Source organism: Gavialis gangeticus, unplaced genomic scaffold (genome assembly GCF_001723915.1).
Source record: "Gavialis gangeticus isolate Ggan-Ray unplaced genomic scaffold, GavGan_comp1, whole genome shotgun sequence".
Taxonomy (NCBI): Eukaryota; Metazoa; Chordata; order Crocodylia; family Gavialidae; genus Gavialis; species Gavialis gangeticus.
The window spans coordinates 15,380,609-15,397,967 of NW_017728996.1; the positions used below are offsets into that span (position 1 = coordinate 15,380,609).

Here is a 17,359-nt window from a genome sequence, read left to right on the forward strand (position 1 = left end):
AAACCACTGACACTCCCAGGTTTGTTGCTCAGGACCAGCAGAGCCATCACCATTTCCATATCTGTGCAGTCCTGCATCGCTACTGTCCAGAGCCACCATTGCTTTCTCTGTTGCACCTAAATCCCCAATGTGCCTTACCAGACTCTTAGGGCATGGACAGATGTACAAATTACAGAGATAAAGGGAAGAGGGGAGGCAGAGTCGCTGTTCTGACTGCCCCATGGGTTTCATGGGCCTGCTGCTATCCCACGTGAAACCTTAACCAAAGCAGTTTACCCCTGAGTGAGACAGGACTAAGTCACCAAAGTTGAACTTTCTCTTGATCTGGGATAGGAACAGATGTGTAAATAATTACTACAGCGCAGCAAAGACATGGTAAGCCTTTTGCCCATTCCTGACCGTAGCTCAATATTTGTCTATCCCGATAATTTCTCTGAAGCATTTCCTGAGCTGCTGCTCCAAACCAGTGAGTTTTTCTGTTTTCCTCATGTCCCTTCAGCTGCCTCAGTATGTGTCATTGGCACCGATTTCTGGATCTCTTGAATTGATTTTCATTCAGTCAGCAATGTAAATCACTTTGTGAAGGCACTGTGCTTCCAGTACAGCCAAGCTTCATGCTTAAGTGCTTTGCTGAATTGAGGCCTAAAACATTAAGGTAGGACTATGTTGTTAATTCGTCCTCCATGAGAAGCAGCTGCCAAAAGCAGCCAACACTATTCCACGCGCATCCGAGATCCTGGGCTTATTTTCCTTATCCACCTTTCTCAATTATATAAGCCTTGATATTGGTAAGTGTGGAGTTTGGGCATCGGTCTGTGGTGTGTGTGAAAAAGGTCTGATACGTGGAACATTATAAGGTTGTATCTTTCAGTAATATCTTCTGGAAGCGGAAGAGTTCGTACCTGTGCATTCCCGCAAAGGGAGGATCATTTATCAAATTCCAAATATAATATGATTTACCCTAAGGGTCTGGAGAAAAGAAAGTTTAAAGATGGTTTCTAGGTTCCCAGGAATGTACTCACTTTGAATGGTGGGTGAGGCACGTTCTATTACTATTACAAAATCTCACAATGAGTACAGAATATATGGCACATTGCCAATAGAAAAAATGGCTTGTGCTTCCCCTAAGTCCATAGTAAGATGTCCCGGTTAGAGGTGGTCTTGTACAAACCGTCCATACAGGTGCAAACGTGTGAGAAGTTCCAGGTGGAAGAGTGTCCGCAAGTCCAGAAGTTGCTTATCTTAACTTCTGGGGTATGGAAATGGATCCAGAATTAGCATGGGAATAGGTTTCCTCGAAGTATTTCAGTTCTTCCTAAGCTGCAGGAAGAACAGAAAATGTAGCAATGCGTGGAAATAAAAACAAAGCAACATAAAATGAAGATCACCAAACTTTTCCAAGCCTCCAGAGAAGCCCGTGTTTGCTTGGAAGCTCTGGCAAAAGTTGAGTTAGTGGTTGATCTGAAACAGATTCTCTTGTTCACAAAATGAAATGGAAAGAATTATCGTGGGATGAGTAAACTTTTGGGTTTACCTCATCTGTGTCACACGATCTCCAAGCACGTTACACAGAAGCTCTTTGTGCTGCAGTTTTGGGTGGGGCAGCACACTCAGTAGTTACTGTTTAATCTTGTGATGTATCATGAGGGGACTTGGAAGATAGCATATGTGTGTTAAGAAAATAACCTGAATTCACTTCTTTACGTTGCTTTCCTTTCTCGCATGAGAACCAGGTTCTGCCCTCTGATACAGATCAAATTGGCTGTGCTTGAATTGAGTGAGAGCCATGTATATCTGTGGGCAGAATCAATATCAGCTGCTCAAGTCAGATTCTGGGGAAAAAATTGCAGCTGACAAGTATTGTTGCAAGACAATTTGCACCCTATAAAGTGTTCGTCAAGAGAGCCATCGGCCCAAAACTTCCTGTGCAGATGTTTTGCTTGAGGACAAATATTGATTGCGTGAATGAACAGTGCTTATGTTCAGAAAGTGTCCAGAGGTTGCACTGTCTCTTGCTTGCAGGATTCTCACAGCGCTCGTCATTTGGAAAAGATCATCTCAGCAAGTGCTTATAGTTTGGATAAAATTTCCTCTGAATCCTTTCAGAGGTGACTCTGCATTGCCCAGCTGAGTTACTGTGGGGGTTATCTAGGCCTCCAGCTTCCCATGAACTAAACATGTTGCTAGGACAGTGTTTACAGCTCCTTTTTCCTAGGAAGCAAAGTAAGACAGATATATATTTGCAAAACAACCCCAAATATTTACTCACATGCTCATTAGCAGCCAGAACGCCTCATATTGCTAAAGAAAAGGTATTGGTTGGCTTGGAATCGGTGATCGATATAAATATAGATGTTTTGTGGACTTTCTTTTCCTGCAGAAGTCCAGGCTGTCCTCCTCTCAGACATCCTGATCTTCCTTCAGGAGAAGGACCAGAAGTACGTCTTTGCCTCACTGGTAAGGGTTTGGCATTTTCTTTTCCTTTCTTTTCCATGTGTGGTTCTAGGGCAGTGGTTCTCAACCTTTTTAGACTCCAGCCCCTGGTTAGGAAATGCCAGCTCTTGGTTTTCACTTGTCCTTAGCTGCGGGAAAATAATAGGCCAGTTCTGTTGCAAAGAACTCAGAAAGGTCACAGCAGGCCACACTGTCTTTAGCACTCTGGATTCCATACAAAATCTCTGGGTTTACCTTTTGAGTCCTATTTGCACACCTAACAGTGTGAATGCTGCATGGCATCCCACAGCACCCTTGAGAGGATCTCAAGGCACCCCAGGGTGCCACAACACTGGTTGGGAATTGCTGTTCTAGTTATATATTGAACAGCCAAAGAAGTCACTGCCCACTGCATCTCTTAGTTCTTAGTGAATGGAACGTCTTGTATTTTATAAAAATGTTATCCATGTATCCATGGCAGATGTGGTTATTTGCTGTTGAGAGCCTGTCTTATTCCCTGCCTCATTTCCCACCCCTCAGTGATTTCTACAGTGCCTTGGAACTCTTGATAATTAGCTCTGAAAATAAACCTGTCACCGAATATGGTTCCTCTTCTTCAGCCTGTGCAAATCATGCTTGTTCACACTAAGGGTGGGAAGAATGTAAAAATGAAAGAGCAGAAAGAACAGACTTAATAAATGTCAAAAGGCAAAGGAAAGAAAGCCACCTGGTGCAAGGAAGTCTTGAGAGCAGCTTTCAGATCAGTGTGCCACAGGAGTATGTTTGTCATGTAAAGAAAAAGCGCCAGTTTTAGGAGAGAGCCCTTGATAAAAGGCATGACATAATGAGGAACTGCCGCTGATCCGTCAGCAATGTGCCTGTCCTGCGTATGTCTGGGAAGAGACTTTCTCTGCTCCTCGTGTCCTTTCCACTTCTGAGCAGCATTTAGCACAGCTCTTCTAAAGTGCCAGGTGTCCTAAATAGGTACAGTCCTGCTGATACCATAGAGAGACCTGTCAGACTCTGCCTGCCAAACTTAACCCTAAGCATTTGATTGCACACAGATATTAGAGACCCCCTCAGCACGTTGCATATAATCATACATGCAGTCTCTGATGGACAGTGTCACAAGCCCTTCCTGATGGAAGTCAGCTATAAGCTACTGAAAACAATAAGGTCTGGGGTGAGGTTTGAAGAAGAAAAATGTGATTCTCTAGGGCTGTAGAAGGGGAAGCAAAAACTACAAGTGAAATAACTAGCAAACCCTATCAAGTGTGGAGACCTAGGTTAAAGAGCCCAGGACAGAAGGACAGGAAGTCAGAGCTTCTCCACCAACGTTAAGTTCCTGGAGAGTTTGAATGCCACAAAGGTGGTTTTGAATGGATTCAAGAACTGCATGGGATGATCTGGACTTTCTTTCTGAATCAACAAAGGAAGGTGGCAGGAGTTTTGTGTATTCAACTGAAGTTATTCTATGAATCTGTGTTGGATGAGACTGGCAGTTGTGTTTAGCCTGTGGTTGCACAAGATGCTTACAGGTTAGGAAGGAGGTCTAATTACAGGGAGTGGGAGCTTTTGAGCCCTTGAGACCAGGCAAAAGCTCTAGTGTTTTCTCTCTGTCTTCTCATCTATCTCCTCCCACCTATCCCTGTAGGACACGAAATCTACAGTAATCTCTCTGAAAAAGCTCATTGTACGAGAAGTGGCTCATGACGAAAAAGGCTTATTCCTCATTTCCACGGGAGTGCCCAACCCAGAGATGGTAGAAGTCCATGCCAGCTCCAAGGAGGAGCGTAATAGCTGGATACAACTCATTCAGGACACCATTAACACCATGTAAGTTAAGGAACTGTTCCTTCGGTTTCAGTGTCTCTCACCTTTTTCATAGTGGTAATTGCAATGTGTCCATCTCTCGTGCAGGGACAAGGATGAAGATGAAGGAGTTCCTAGTGAGTCTGAGGTGGAAAGGAAAGAGCTGGATGCCAAAGCTAAAGAATTAAAAGGTAAAGATGCCAGGACTGGAGAGCAGAGGTGGAGGAAGCTGTTGACAAACCTCTCGGACATTTTAGTGCTGGATTTTACAAGATCTTTTTATTGCTGCTTATCATCTTTATTTTTCAGGGACCTAGAATTCATACTGTATGTGAATGATAAAAGCCCTTTTTAGGAAGCAAATCTGTCTGGCTTGTTAGGGCAAGAGGTGCTGGCACAAAATAAAGCTTTGAACCTCCAAAGTTTCAGGTTCAGATTCCCGAAATCTGGAACCTACAATTTTTGGTTAGCCTGGAAATCTGAAAAAACATTTCCTCACCTCTTTATTGGGACTAAAACAGCACTGCTGCTGCTGAAGTACAAAAAAACCCAAAAAACAAAAAGCTAAAAACCCTCAGGTGGAAGAGAGGACTTCTGGTGGTGGGACTGTCACAACTGGCTCCCTCAGAGATGGCTGTCTTAGTATTCAGGCGTAGCATGAGTGAGCCCCTGGCACAGAGTTGATGTAGTAAGCATCCAACCTCTCATCTACCTTATCAGATATGCGTTCAGATTGTAATGGGTACCAGTAGCTTGCAGCTGTGAAGAGAGTGCATCTTGTGCCCTTGGCCAGTGCAGCCTAGGATGAGTGAAATATTTGGGAGAGGGTCAGAGTTCAGGTGCAAGTCATGCAAGGGAGCTACTGCTTTTGTAATGTTCACTCAGCAGCCCCTGTAGCTCCATTCCAGTGGCCCTCGGAGAGCCCTGCTTAGCTGGAGGGGTGGGCCTTGACCTGCAGTGTGTTTTGATCGTGGGAAGTAAGAGTAAAGAGGAAAGACTTGGAGCTGCCAATCATTGCTTCACCTGGCACTCGGATCAGCAGGCAGCACATGGCTCTTCCAGTACATACATCGCAGTCCTTTCCCATATGCAAGAGCTAATGCACTGTTGAAACTGAGCTTTGTCATGGGGTAACTGTCTGCTGCTGCCGGAGACGAGCTATAGGTTGTTGAAGCCTGAATGAATGAGCCTGGCAGACGCTCAGCTGTATTAATTTTTTATTTCTGAAATACCGAGTGACAAACGTCGCTGCAGAAGTTCTGGCTCTTGGCTGCCGTTCCAGTGTTGGGCATTTAAATGCAAAGCAGAAAGGCTGGAAGGGGAATGCAAGGGAGCTGATCCCGCCACAAGAAGAGTGCCGCAGCAGGGCTGCCAAGTTACTCCTGCCTAGGAGCAGGATACGAGTGCCTGACACCAGGCCTTTTTAGTACAGGGAGGAACTCCTAGGTCCCTGTTATCTCATTCTCTGCCTTTTAGCCTGAATACCTGCAGATGCAGCAGCAGGAATGTAGGGGTTGAGATCCATTCCCATTTAGGATGTAGAACTGTCCATGAGTCTGTCCCCTCAGGCACTGTAATAGCATGGGAACGTGTCCTGAAAACTAAGGAGGTTGGAAACTGCGCATAATTGTTGCTGTTCCAGAACGTGCCGCTGGGTGGAGCTGGTATCACAGGGATTATTCAGATTCCTTATCAAACCACAGCTTTTTAATCCAGGTTCCTCTGTTCACCCCACAGAACAGCTTCAGCAGAAAGATCAGCAGATCCTCACACTGCTGGAGGAGAAGGGGAAGATTTTCAGGGATATGACCGACTGCAGTGTGCAGGAAGATGGCTTGATCTCCAGAGTGCTGTTCAGAGCCAACACTGAAGAGGCACCCAAGGGGGAGAGCATTATGAAAAGTGCAATAAATGAGGGTAAGTGAGCCAGTATGTCGTATTAGTTACCTGCATCAATGTTCATAGCAGTTGTTTGGGGGAATCAGTCCTTACCCGGGCTTCACCCTGGAGTAAATCGACCTTCTTTCTTTGAAATGAGCTATAATCAGAACATAATGAACGTAAGCAAAGGTATATTCCCATCCCCCAAAAGGTGCTGAGGAGGAAAGAGATGCAACTCAGGAATGGAAGGAGCTAGTAATGACTGGTGGGAAGAAGTTAGGGAAGATATCTAGAAGTCTTCAGCACGGCTAGGAATTTTGCATAAAGCCCATGCTGGTTCAGGAAATGGTAGAGATATGAACTTGAAGCTCTTTGCCCACCATTCCCTGGCGTGTACTTTGGTATCTGGCTGCAGCCCAGGATCTGGTCTTTTGTGCGACACTTGGGCCATGCTGTCTTTGGCTGGCTCCGTTCAGCAATGTAGTGGAATGCAACAGGGAGGTTTAAGAGATTGTCATTGGGCAGCAGGAGGTGGTGGATCTGGTGAGCCAGTCAGTTGGAAAATCCACAAGTAGGTGAATCCTAGCCTAGCTTTCCTGTGTGAGATGCCCAGAAAGCTGGACCAGTCAATCCTGCAGGCTTGCAAACACATACTGATAGCACTTGGAGAGGAAGGGAGATGAGATGCTAATGTGAAGTTCAGTGTGCATGACCTGTGACCTGACTGTTGAATGGCTGCAGGTAGCGTGCTGGCATCTCCCTTCCTGCACAGCTGTCCTCTTTGTACAGACAAGCACATAAAGTTACTGACCCCGTCGTCTAGGCTTGGGGGAAACCATGCTGGGCTGTAAGTCTTGAGGATGTTCCTTAGCTGACCTTCTCTCATGTTGCTTCTTACCGTTTCAGTTGAGTTGTTGCAAAGCATGGTGAGCAGGAGTCTGGGGAGTGCGCTGGGACCACAGGTCAGCAGCCCTACCTCTGAGCAAGAAGGAGTCGGCCCCATCTCCCTTCCAAGAAGAGCAGAAACCTTTGGAGGCTTTGACAGTCACCAGATGAATGCATCCAAGTGTGAGTATTCCTGTGCGTGTGCAGGACTGGATTTGGGTTTAGAAATTTTTGTGCCTGTCAGACATCTCCCTTCCAAGGAACTCAGGCACCTAATGAATCTTAAATGAGCTTAATGCCTCAATCTTCCAGCATGCTACCCGTTTTACATACAAGGAAATGGAGGCAGTTAAAGGTGCAAAGACTTGCCCAAGTTACTGGAAGTCCATGGTTGAGCAGGGACTCGGGGCCAGGTCCGCTGATCCCTTGTCCTGAGCTCTGTGCCTTTCTTTTCACGCCCTTTACTCGGCTTATTTAAATATTTGTTTCCTTCACATCTGTTTGTTTGCTACAATATCTGCAGCCTGGTTCCCTCATCTCCAGAGGGCTGCTACCTCCTAGTCTGGATGCAAAATGAGATCCCAGTTGACATATGACAACCCACCTGAGAGAGAGCTTGTTGAATCAAGCAGGTTGTGCCCCCTGCCTTGTCTCCCATCTTCTTTGCTTATGCTCCTTACACACCCTCACCCACAGTGATTTCAGTCTCCCCTGGCCAAGTGAGCAAATATGTAGTTTGGCTGCACACTTTACAGCTTCCCAATGTCCCACTTGTCCACCCCAGGCTTCAGAGGCATCTTCATCCCTCCAGGGCTCCTCTCCCCACAAACCATATCCTCTGCTTTCCTACTTTCAGTCTGAGTTGTGTCCCAGCACAGCTCTCCCTGAAACCCCTGCCCAATCTTCTATGTCACACTGTAGTCTTTAGCTCCAGACAGTCTGCAGTGTGAAACCTAGAGGATTTTCTCAGCCACAAGATATAGTGCCCAGTAGGCCCTGACACAGCAACATAAAAAGCATTTTGCTCAGACTTGAATTTAGGTTGAAGTTTCTTTTCCTGATTGCAGTAACTTGCATGGCCTCAGGCTGGGCTGGTCAAGACTGTCCAAGTCTCCCTTCTCTTGCCTGGACTTTCTGCAGAGACGGGGTCATATGAATCTGACAGTATGAAAACTGCGTTTTGGGGGACGCTTTGGAAGGAAGATGTAGTGTCTATCAGATAGACCCAGCACTGGGAGGGAGGAAGCCAGGTTCTGTCCCATTTCCAACTGTTCTGCTTGCCCTCTCATAACTTTAAGCAAATCTCTTGGCCTTATTGTGCCTCATGTTTCCCCAGCAGCAAAATTATAGTAAAGGTTGCTTTGACTGTTTACACCTATGGAAAGATGTCAGGCTGCAGGCCCTTGCACAGGTTTCAGAGAGGCTGCAGTGGCTGGGGCAGAGAGCATTGGTTAAGGGTTAGCATTTGTTTGTGTCAGTGAATAGAAAATCCAGACCCCAGGAAGGATGCAACTCTGCACTACGGCCGGTGTTCTGTGGTTTGTTCGTTAACAGAGTTGTCTTCATCCACGCTGGCTTGATGATTCACGTTTAAATCAATGAAGAAAGCTCTAAGGGTGGTTTTTTCTCAGGTGGTTTGTCTCAGTTGGGAGCAGACTCATGACATGTCTGGCAGTCTGTTCTGAATTCCTGGGTTCTGATGTCTGAGCCTGCAAGAGCTCTTGGTACCCAGGGACAAACCTGTTTGCATGCAGATACTGCCCTCCTGGTACCAACCCATTGCCTGAGTATCATAAATCCCATCAGGATGGGTAGCATTGCAACATAACGTGATGTTTTATCCTCCATTTCAATGCAATTGGCATTCACCACATGTTCTTTCACAATCTGTCTTGGAAACCACAGCCAATGGTTTCCATTTCAGTGCTAGTGAAATGGAGAATGGGGGATTGTGAGGCCTGAAAGATGTCTGACCCATAAGCGAGTGCACTAAAATTATTGGCATTTCAGGCAAAGCCCAAACTGGTCCCTAATCAAAGCACTGATTGGGTTAGTGTGGGCTGACATTTATTTGTATAAATAGGAAGCAAGCACACATTGCTAAAGGACAAGAACATCTCAGCTGTGTTGAATCACCTGTAATACAGACCATTTTCCCTCATCTGACACTTGCTAATGACTGAACACTTCATCTGCCATTTGCAAAGTTAAATGATCTGTGTCAACCTTTGGGGGGTGTTTTTAGGTGGAGAGAAGGATGAAGGCGAAGATGCCCAGGATCTTCGGAGGACAGAATCCGACAGCATTCTGAAGAAGGTATTGCTGTCGCGTGTGTGTCTTACAGCAATAACCATTGTCCTTTCGTCCTGGCACTGTCACTTCTAAATCTGAAAAAGCATGAGTTTCTGTCCCCGTTAAGCCCACCGTGCTGGAAGTCTGTAATCAAAATCAGTATTGCTTTGACTAAAATTCCCACTTCAAAACAAAAATTTATGGGTAATAAACCAGTGTCACAGAAGACCCTATCCTGCCATCTGTCTGCAAACCAAATAAAACATGCGTCTAATTATGCATTGCTATTGCCATGCCATGGCCAAACATAAACTCGTGCCCTCATGCAGATTAGTTCATCGTATCGCTACAAAGTGATCCCTAATTAACATTTGATTTTTTAGCTGATTTTCACTTAGATACATGAGATCTGCATTGCCAAAAAGGAAAATGGGAGGGTTTGGATGTGTTTCTATCATTAGTTCAGCTTTGAAAGGCAGTTATTGTACTGCTGGTTTGCCCTTTTATTAAAGCAATGTGATCTTTTCATAGGGTGGAAACGCTAATTTCATGTTCATGTTGAAAAGAAATAATGAGGTAAGAACAATCTCTGTTGCCTTAGGGGTGGGGTTTATTTCACTTTCAGTTTTGATGGCAAGTGGATTTGTTCCAATGGGTAAAGGAGAGCGTGTACTTCATATCCTGATGTATAACTAACTTAGACTTTTAAATGTAGTAAACTGAGCTTTGGATACTCAGTCCAGGGATTTATTGCCTGACCTTCAACTGCCATTAGTAGAATGAATGCTGAGTATAGGCATCAGGGGTTAATTATGGCTAGAGAGCACAGGACTGTATTCACCATGCATCAGCATATAGAAGGAGTTTAATTGTATGTTGCAGGTGCAGTGAATTGGGGCAATTAGGTTTCTATTCTTCCTTTGATATGCATCTAACTCCCAATTAACATTAATGGCAGCTAAGTATCTCATTGAGAAGAGGTTCCTTTCCTACCAGCTATTATGCAAGAACTGGAAACACTGCTGCTTGTGTTGCTTAAATTTGTGTATTGAAAGAGCAATTGTGGTACATCGAACAGGATTCAGAGAAGCACTTGGTGGGTGTTTGGAGGTACAAGACACCATCTCAAAATGTCTGGCATGCTATTGGCTCTACACCAACACAAATACCTGTGCCTTTAGGAGCTATATTTCCAAAGGTCTCCAGCCCTATGCCTGCAATAGTTGTGAACCCATTTGTTTGCATAATTTCCCTGAAGAGGGGGAAGTGGAAGGGACAGCAAACTTTTAATGCATTTTTAGGGCCCGTTCCAAGATGTTTTGCCGTGAAAGTCATTTTCCTGCAAATACGCAGTCACAGTTAATGCATGCAAACTTCCTTCCTTTATGGTAACCTTCTCCTCAGTACCATTCCTCCTTCACTTCCCAGAAAATGGAGCCACAAGGAATACTGGCAGCCTTTGTGTGGCAAAGAGCAAACTGGGGAGGAGACTTGACTGCACAGCCGCAGATAGGGCAGAAAGCAAAGCAGTAGATCAGACAGGGAGTACAGGGCTGGGAGTAAAAAGCAGAGCAGCAGATTGGGCAGGCAAAGAGGATTGCACTGGTGCTTGGAGAAGACGTGAGGCTAATTTGTGGCACTTCTGCCAAAAACACTGCTGTAAAGAAAAGACCTCCTGAGACAAGGCAGGCAGAATGGGGTGGTTCTCCACGTGCACCTTGCTGTGCGAGCCCACAACTGGCTTCTTCACTGATTGCTAGGGAAAGCCAGAGGAAAGTGTGTGCCAGTAGGGTAGCCATGGATGTGATGCACTAGGTGGGATAATTGGACCTGTATTCATTAGCCTGCCTGAAGCACCCTAAGGACCCAACTACAGTGTTTCAAGTTTAGGAAGTGACCCAGGTAAAGCCATGTGGTGTGCTGGACACGTTGCCTGGCTCAGAAAGTTTAACACACAGACATGCCCTAAACTTTGATCAGTAGGTGTATTTGGGATAAACTATTGATGGTATTGGGGGCGGGGCAAGTAGGATGGCTGGGTGTCATCAAACGAATCAGCATGGCCACGCACAGCTCATTTGCAATGTTACAGAAGAGCGAACAGTAAGGTGAGGTATTACAGCAATGCTCTTCTTCTGTTTCCTTGCAGCATGTTCTCCATAGCATCACCCAGCTCCATAACCTGCTTAGTGCTTTGCAGGTAGGTCATCCTGAAGCCTGGTATTCTGCTTTCACATTCTCCTTCCCTGAACATATGAATCCCCTCCATGAGCATTGACTTGTGACTGTGTTGACATCAGCATTTCACTTGCGCCCTTTCCATTCCATATGTATTCCCAGCCTGTGCTTGGACTTGAAGGTCCTGCTAAAGGGTCCTGTCTGATGTCTGTCATGTTGGGAGTATTCTCTTCTCATCTCTTTCTGCATAGCTCTCCAGTCTGAAGGCAGCTAGTGCTCTGAACTGCCATGCAAAAGTCTTGGGTCAGGGGTACTAGACATGGCCTGTGTCTTACAAATACATGCTGGCCTTGCTGGACCCTCTAATCAGCCGAGACACACGCTGACTTTTCTAGGCACCAGATGCAGCTGCTGACTGCTCCGTGACATGACAGCTGCTGTACTACATGCCTTCCATGCAAGGAGGCACCGCACTGACTTTGTTCTTTCTCCCCTTCCAGGCTGTCGTGTTGCAGCAGGACACGTACATTGAGGATCAGAAGCTGGTTCTGAATGAGAGAGCGCTGACACGGACCTTCTCCAGGCCGAACTCCTTGATCGAGCAGGAGAAGCAGCGGAGCCTAGAGAAGCAACGCCTGGAGCTGGCCAACCTGCAGAAGCAGCAAGCCCAGTACCTGGCGGAGAAACAGAAGAGGGAGAAGGAATGGGAGACACGGGAGAAGGAGCTAGTGGACCGGGAAATGTGGCTGACCCAGAGAGAAGAGCAGGCTCAGAAGGGGCACCAAGAGCTGGAGAAGGAGAAGGAGGAGCTGCAGAAGAAGAAGTCGGCCTACCAGATCGACCTGGAGAGGCTCCGTGCTGCACAGAAGCAATTGGAGAGGGAGAAGGAGCAACTCCAGAGAGAAATGGAGCAGTTGCATCATGCACAGTTGAAGCAGCCTGGCCACAATCAGGTAATCGCTGTTTCCAGTCAAGGGCTCAGGGTAGAAGTGCAGCTCAGGTGACAAACTGGCTTTCCAAAGAAATGGTCTGGTTAAGCCACAGGTTGCTAGGCTCAGTGCTGGAGTTGCTGAGGAGATTCTAGTCCAACTAGAGGGTAAGAAAATGGTCCACTCTGCCCTTAAAATCAAGGAATGAACCTGAGAGAGTTGAGACCTGATTTTTTTTTAACACTGATCTGTCTTGTGCACCTTGTGTTTCCTGGTGTTTGCTGCTGCATGTTGCCTGTTCTGTCTCGGGAGAGGCTTCTAGCAGAGCAGTGCCTTCCAGATCCCCGTGGCAATTGTGGGCGAATGCGCATCTCTTGTCTTGCCAGTGGGGTTCGTGGGTGAATGCATCTGAGCTTTGCCAGCTTTTTTGGAGACCTGTTTCTTATTGGCCTGATAGTAAGTGGTATAACAGGCTGAGCTGAACTGCAAGAAGGAGCAGACACAGGAATGCTCAGGAGAAACCTCTGTTGCATTTCACTGTAGCCTTTTCACATCTGGGCCAGCAATTTTTTGTTCTCCCAGGCAGTCAGTCCATTAGCCTGGACCTCCCCACTAGGCCAGCTGCATCTTTTTACAGAAGCAAACACTGGTGAGGAGCAGCAAGGCTGAATGGTTTTGCTTGTTAATCTTGGTCACTATACTGTAAGACCTTGTTAATTTATTTATAGTGGCCTCCTACAGTGTTCTAGACACCTCATAAATAGATGAACACAATCCCTGTCTAGATTACAGACCTCACACAGCAAGCTGGAGGGGGAGCAGTCTGGGGGCTTAGCACTGGGCTGTACAACATTGCAAAGAAGAGCTTGCACAGCTTATATAAGGTTTTTTGTCAGGAAGTTTGGGTTTATTTTCCATTTAATCCAGTTGGAGGTATGGCTGAAGGGAATCACTAGAAGGATGGCTCGTTCCACACAAACACACTCGGAAATCAGATTTCAGGCCTGTAGCCAATACGTTTAATTAAGGCACAAAATTAATCCCAGAGCAATATGTAATTTGTTTTGAGCTGAAGCAGCAGTACTTTATAAAAGTTAGGCCCTGCATTCAGAGAATGGAAATGGAGCCACGTGACTTAATTGGCTCATTGAGTAGCTCAGATATTGAACTCCAAATAGCAGATAATCAGGGGAGTGTTTGCTGCCCCCTTATCCACTGGCAGTCCAGAGGCTGACATTCCTTCATACCATTCACAATAACAAATGAAGTCACAAAAGTTGTAATTGGCTTGAGAGCAGATAAGAGTGTCGGTTTCTCCAAAGATCATGGTGCAAATCTAATTTATTTGCTTGGCACTTGGAGTCCGTGGCCAAGGGCACGATAGGGAAACACGAGACAAAATAATTCATTCAGCTTTGCTGTAGGTCAGCCGGATACCAGTGTCATTCAAAGAAAGCAGCTTTTTGGAGGCATGTATCCAGATGTCAAAGCTCTGAATAGGGATGTCTGAATGGAGCCTGGAGGATAGGAGCTCGTGTCCTGGCCTTCCCTTTATATATGTTGGGTGCCACTGCCTTTCTGGAGGACACATTGGAAAAGCAGTAAAATGATTTGCCTTGTCCTTTCCCTTTGGGAAGACTTCACTTGTCAGGCATCCCCCTATGTATCCATCAGCATGCCTCTCCTTAAGGGGGAGGATTTCTGCATCTGGAAGTGGGAAGGAGCAATCCTGAATTTCTTAGTGGACTCGCTCTCTGTTTGTTGTACCCCTTCAGTCTCATTCGTCAGGGGAAGAAATAGAAGCACCCCTTTCTCAAATCCTCATCTCATTCCCCTCAGACAAAGGAGTGTGTTGGTTGGGAGAAATGTCCATGTTACTGGATACTGCCTAGAGTAAGTGGTTTCTTTGGGTAGGTGTGTGAAGCAGCAGGCTTGGTCTACAACTGCAGCAAAGGCCTGTCTGCACCGGAGTGTATGAGTGAAACGCTTCTGTTCTCCTTTCAGGTTTCAAAGCCGCACGAGAAAACTATGAGGACCCCATCCCTGTGCGCTGCTGAGGACCCCTCCAAACAGCAGAGCTCTTCCCTTTCCGAGCCAGGGCACTTTGATTCAGAACTGTCTGTGTCACCCAAAAGGAACAGTCTCTCAAGGACATCAAAAGAGAAATGCACTTTCAGTTTGCATAGCACAGCCAATCAGACTAACAAGGCGGCTGAAGGGCAGCACCAGATGCCTTCCCGCCTCTTTGGTTTAGGGCCAGCCAAGCCAAAGGACAAGAAGGAAAAGAAGAAAAAGGGCAAAAGCCAGCGCTCCCAACCTGCTGGTGAGTGTTAGTGTAGGATTAAAAGGATTAAGTGAGTGTAGGATTAAAAAGCTGTTCAGCCTTGGGGAAGCATGGTACCCAGCCTCCAAAGAGTGATAACCATGAGTAGGGGATAGGAAGAATGGCAGTGATGAGCAGAGCTTCCCACAGAGGCTGATGCTCTCTGGTGTTGTCTCATGTGTGCAGAGAGAACAGGTGTTGGCTATGGGATATTTTCCCCCCGTGGCTCTTTTCTACAGACCACTGCTGTTGCTCTCCAGGCCATCTCCACAGCTATGGAGGTTCCCCTGATAATCTAGCAGCAGGGGATGCTTCCTGTCTGCAAGGGACAGAGGGGGCAAATACTGCTTCTTCCTCCCTCCCTCCTCTCCACTTCGTCTGGGTGACTTGACTCCCCTTATTATACTTTTCAACATCAGCTGTGTGAAATCAGTACTCCCAAAAGTAGGGTGCTGATAAACACAGTCTAAAATCCAGGACTGGATCTTGGGGGAAAGCCCCTCTAGGGGCATTTGCCTTGAAAATCTTCCCATGAGTGTCCCTGCTATTACCACCCTCCCCGCCACCAGCTGCCACCTTTCTCTGGTCAGAAGGGAAGCCCAGGTTCCCTTATCTGTGACCACTACCACCCCCGGCTAGCCCAGTTGCCTCTCCTCTCGCATTGACCTGTTGCATCTCACTTCTGACCTGCCAGTGTGCAATCACCTAGTGGTTTTCTCTCATGGATCCACGTCGGCTGTGGACTCTGCAAGCCTCCAGGGTACTGGGTGACAGATTGCTGGTTTATTAACCCTATTCTTGTAACTTGATGATGTAGTTGAAATGGGATACGTCATACACCCCGTTGTAGGAGCGAATGGACAAAAGGTGCCAATTTGCTTTAACATGGAACTTCATGGTGTATTTCTATGGTGAATAACAATGAATTTTCCTTTCCCAGATGCCCATTCATCAGAAGCACCACCGGAGGGCAAGGAAATCTTCTGCTGAGTGTCTGCTCCTAATTCTGCCGGGATAAGGCTCCCTCTTCACTGTACTGTATTAGAAACCATGCAGGTGTCTGACAGGGCCAAAGCTTTCCTCACCCACTGACTGCTTTCAGCCATTGTATGGAGGAAAGCTCCCTGCCCCCACCCTGCAGCAGGTTCCCGGTTCCTGCATCCACCAAGCTTGCCAGGCCATGCATTCAATGAAGCTTGCATCAAGGTTGCAAGAGGCGGGCACGGGGCTCTAGCCTTCGGTGTTGTATGAATCCTGGCTGCAGGGGCTGAGCACATGGCAGACAGCATCCACTCCCTATGCAAACCTTGGTTTAAAATGACCTGTGCAGATAATTCCCTGTTTCTCTTACTGGTCAAGGCTGAGAGAAGGTGGCCCAAGCAGTCTGTGCCTCTGCATTCCCCTTTTCTGGGGAACATAACCAAACCTTTCCCCTTTAGCAAAAGGTTAGGACTCTGCAGATGGTGCGTACACACTGGCATATATAGATATACTGTATATATATACATATATGTATCTGTGTATCCACTGGGATATACATAAAGTCTGTACAGACAAGCTGGGTTAGCTTAGCTGTGCCCAGGGAGATAGATGAAACCTGATGACTTTCAGGGAGTGTGTAGATATTAAATATCTTGCCCTTACTGCTCAGTGTAGCTTCATTGGCTTGCCCGCCCCTTTCACATATATCAGACATCTCGTGCTATATTTCAGGAAGGTACAAAACACCAGGCAGCAACGGCAGTGAGGGGTGGGGAAGGGAGAGGAACAACCTGCCCAAATTCAAATCAGCCAGTATTTCTGACAGATTTCTGCGGGGCAAAGATTAAATTTTAAAAGATTTCCAGCAGGAAGTGCAAAATCTGAATGTTTTGAAAGGAAGAAGAAAAATATGCCAGGCTTGTTAGGCAACCCTGGGGACCCAGAACAGACAGTGCTCAAGTGAGAACCGCTCTGACTGCTTTTTAATGGGCCTGTGTTCGTTACAGCCTGCTTACTCCCTCCCTCCTGCCCTTCCTTAAGCCGCGGGTCCTTTGTCAGAATACATTTCTCCATTTGCAGTTGTTTCATTACAAGCCCACCAACTGATCAGAGAAACTCCTGAGAATTTTTCCATTTAGGGATCACTTAGCTTATATATATTTTTTAAACTATTGTCTGGATTTTTTTTTCCTCCCTGGCATATGCTAATGAGGTGATTCACATGATTACTGAGCTTCTATTTCTCAGGATTTCGTCAGCTCCTCTTACTTATTTCTTCTCCAAAGTGACATCACAGACATTTCCCCAGCACTTGAGTGAGGTGTCAGGGAGTTGTCACCTTTGGTGGGGGAGTGAGGGTTGCAGGGCTGACCTCGGAAGAAACACGGCTCCTAGTTTTATGCAAACGCAGGGCTCTGCACTGGGGAGACAGCTTGTTCTCATGGACTGAACACAGTGCTGCTGGTCAGACGCTCCAGAGTCCAGATTCTTTGTGTGGCCTTTAACAAATTACTTCACCGCTCAGTGCCTCAGTTTCTCCAGCTGCAAAATAGGATCATTAGAATTCCCTTTGTGGGTGAGAGAACATGCCTCGGTGCACTGAAGCTGCAGGGTGTTACCCAAATGCCAAGTACGGTGGGTATGA

The 17,359-nt window shown here is 46.5% G+C and overlaps 1 protein-coding gene across 5 annotated transcripts in view; it reads left to right on the forward strand.

Annotated features, from left to right (window-relative positions):
• The window catches only part of AKAP13 (A-kinase anchoring protein 13), a 167,920-nt gene extending 151,406 nt beyond the window's left edge, over positions 1–16,514 (forward strand). For 4 of the 5 annotated variants that reach the window (XM_019504048.1, XM_019504049.1, XM_019504050.1 and 1 more), the window contains 11 exons: positions 2,381–2,457; positions 4,088–4,269; positions 4,354–4,436; positions 5,983–6,162; positions 7,033–7,194; positions 9,257–9,327; positions 9,835–9,879; positions 11,453–11,503; positions 11,982–12,434; positions 14,415–14,733; positions 15,674–16,514. In XM_019504048.1, the coding sequence (XP_019359593.1) occupies positions 2,381–2,457; positions 4,088–4,269; positions 4,354–4,436; positions 5,983–6,162; positions 7,033–7,194; positions 9,257–9,327; positions 9,835–9,879; positions 11,453–11,503; positions 11,982–12,434; positions 14,415–14,733; positions 15,674–15,723 (1,673 nt within the window). In that variant the 3' untranslated portion in view covers positions 15,724–16,514. The remainder of the gene's footprint in view (positions 1–2,380; positions 2,458–4,087; positions 4,270–4,353; positions 4,437–5,982; positions 6,163–7,032; positions 7,195–9,256; positions 9,328–9,834; positions 9,880–11,452; positions 11,504–11,981; positions 12,435–14,414; positions 14,734–15,673) is intronic. The other variant, XM_019504047.1, reaches the window with a different exon arrangement.
• The last annotated feature ends 845 nt before the right edge of the window (positions 16,515–17,359 follow it).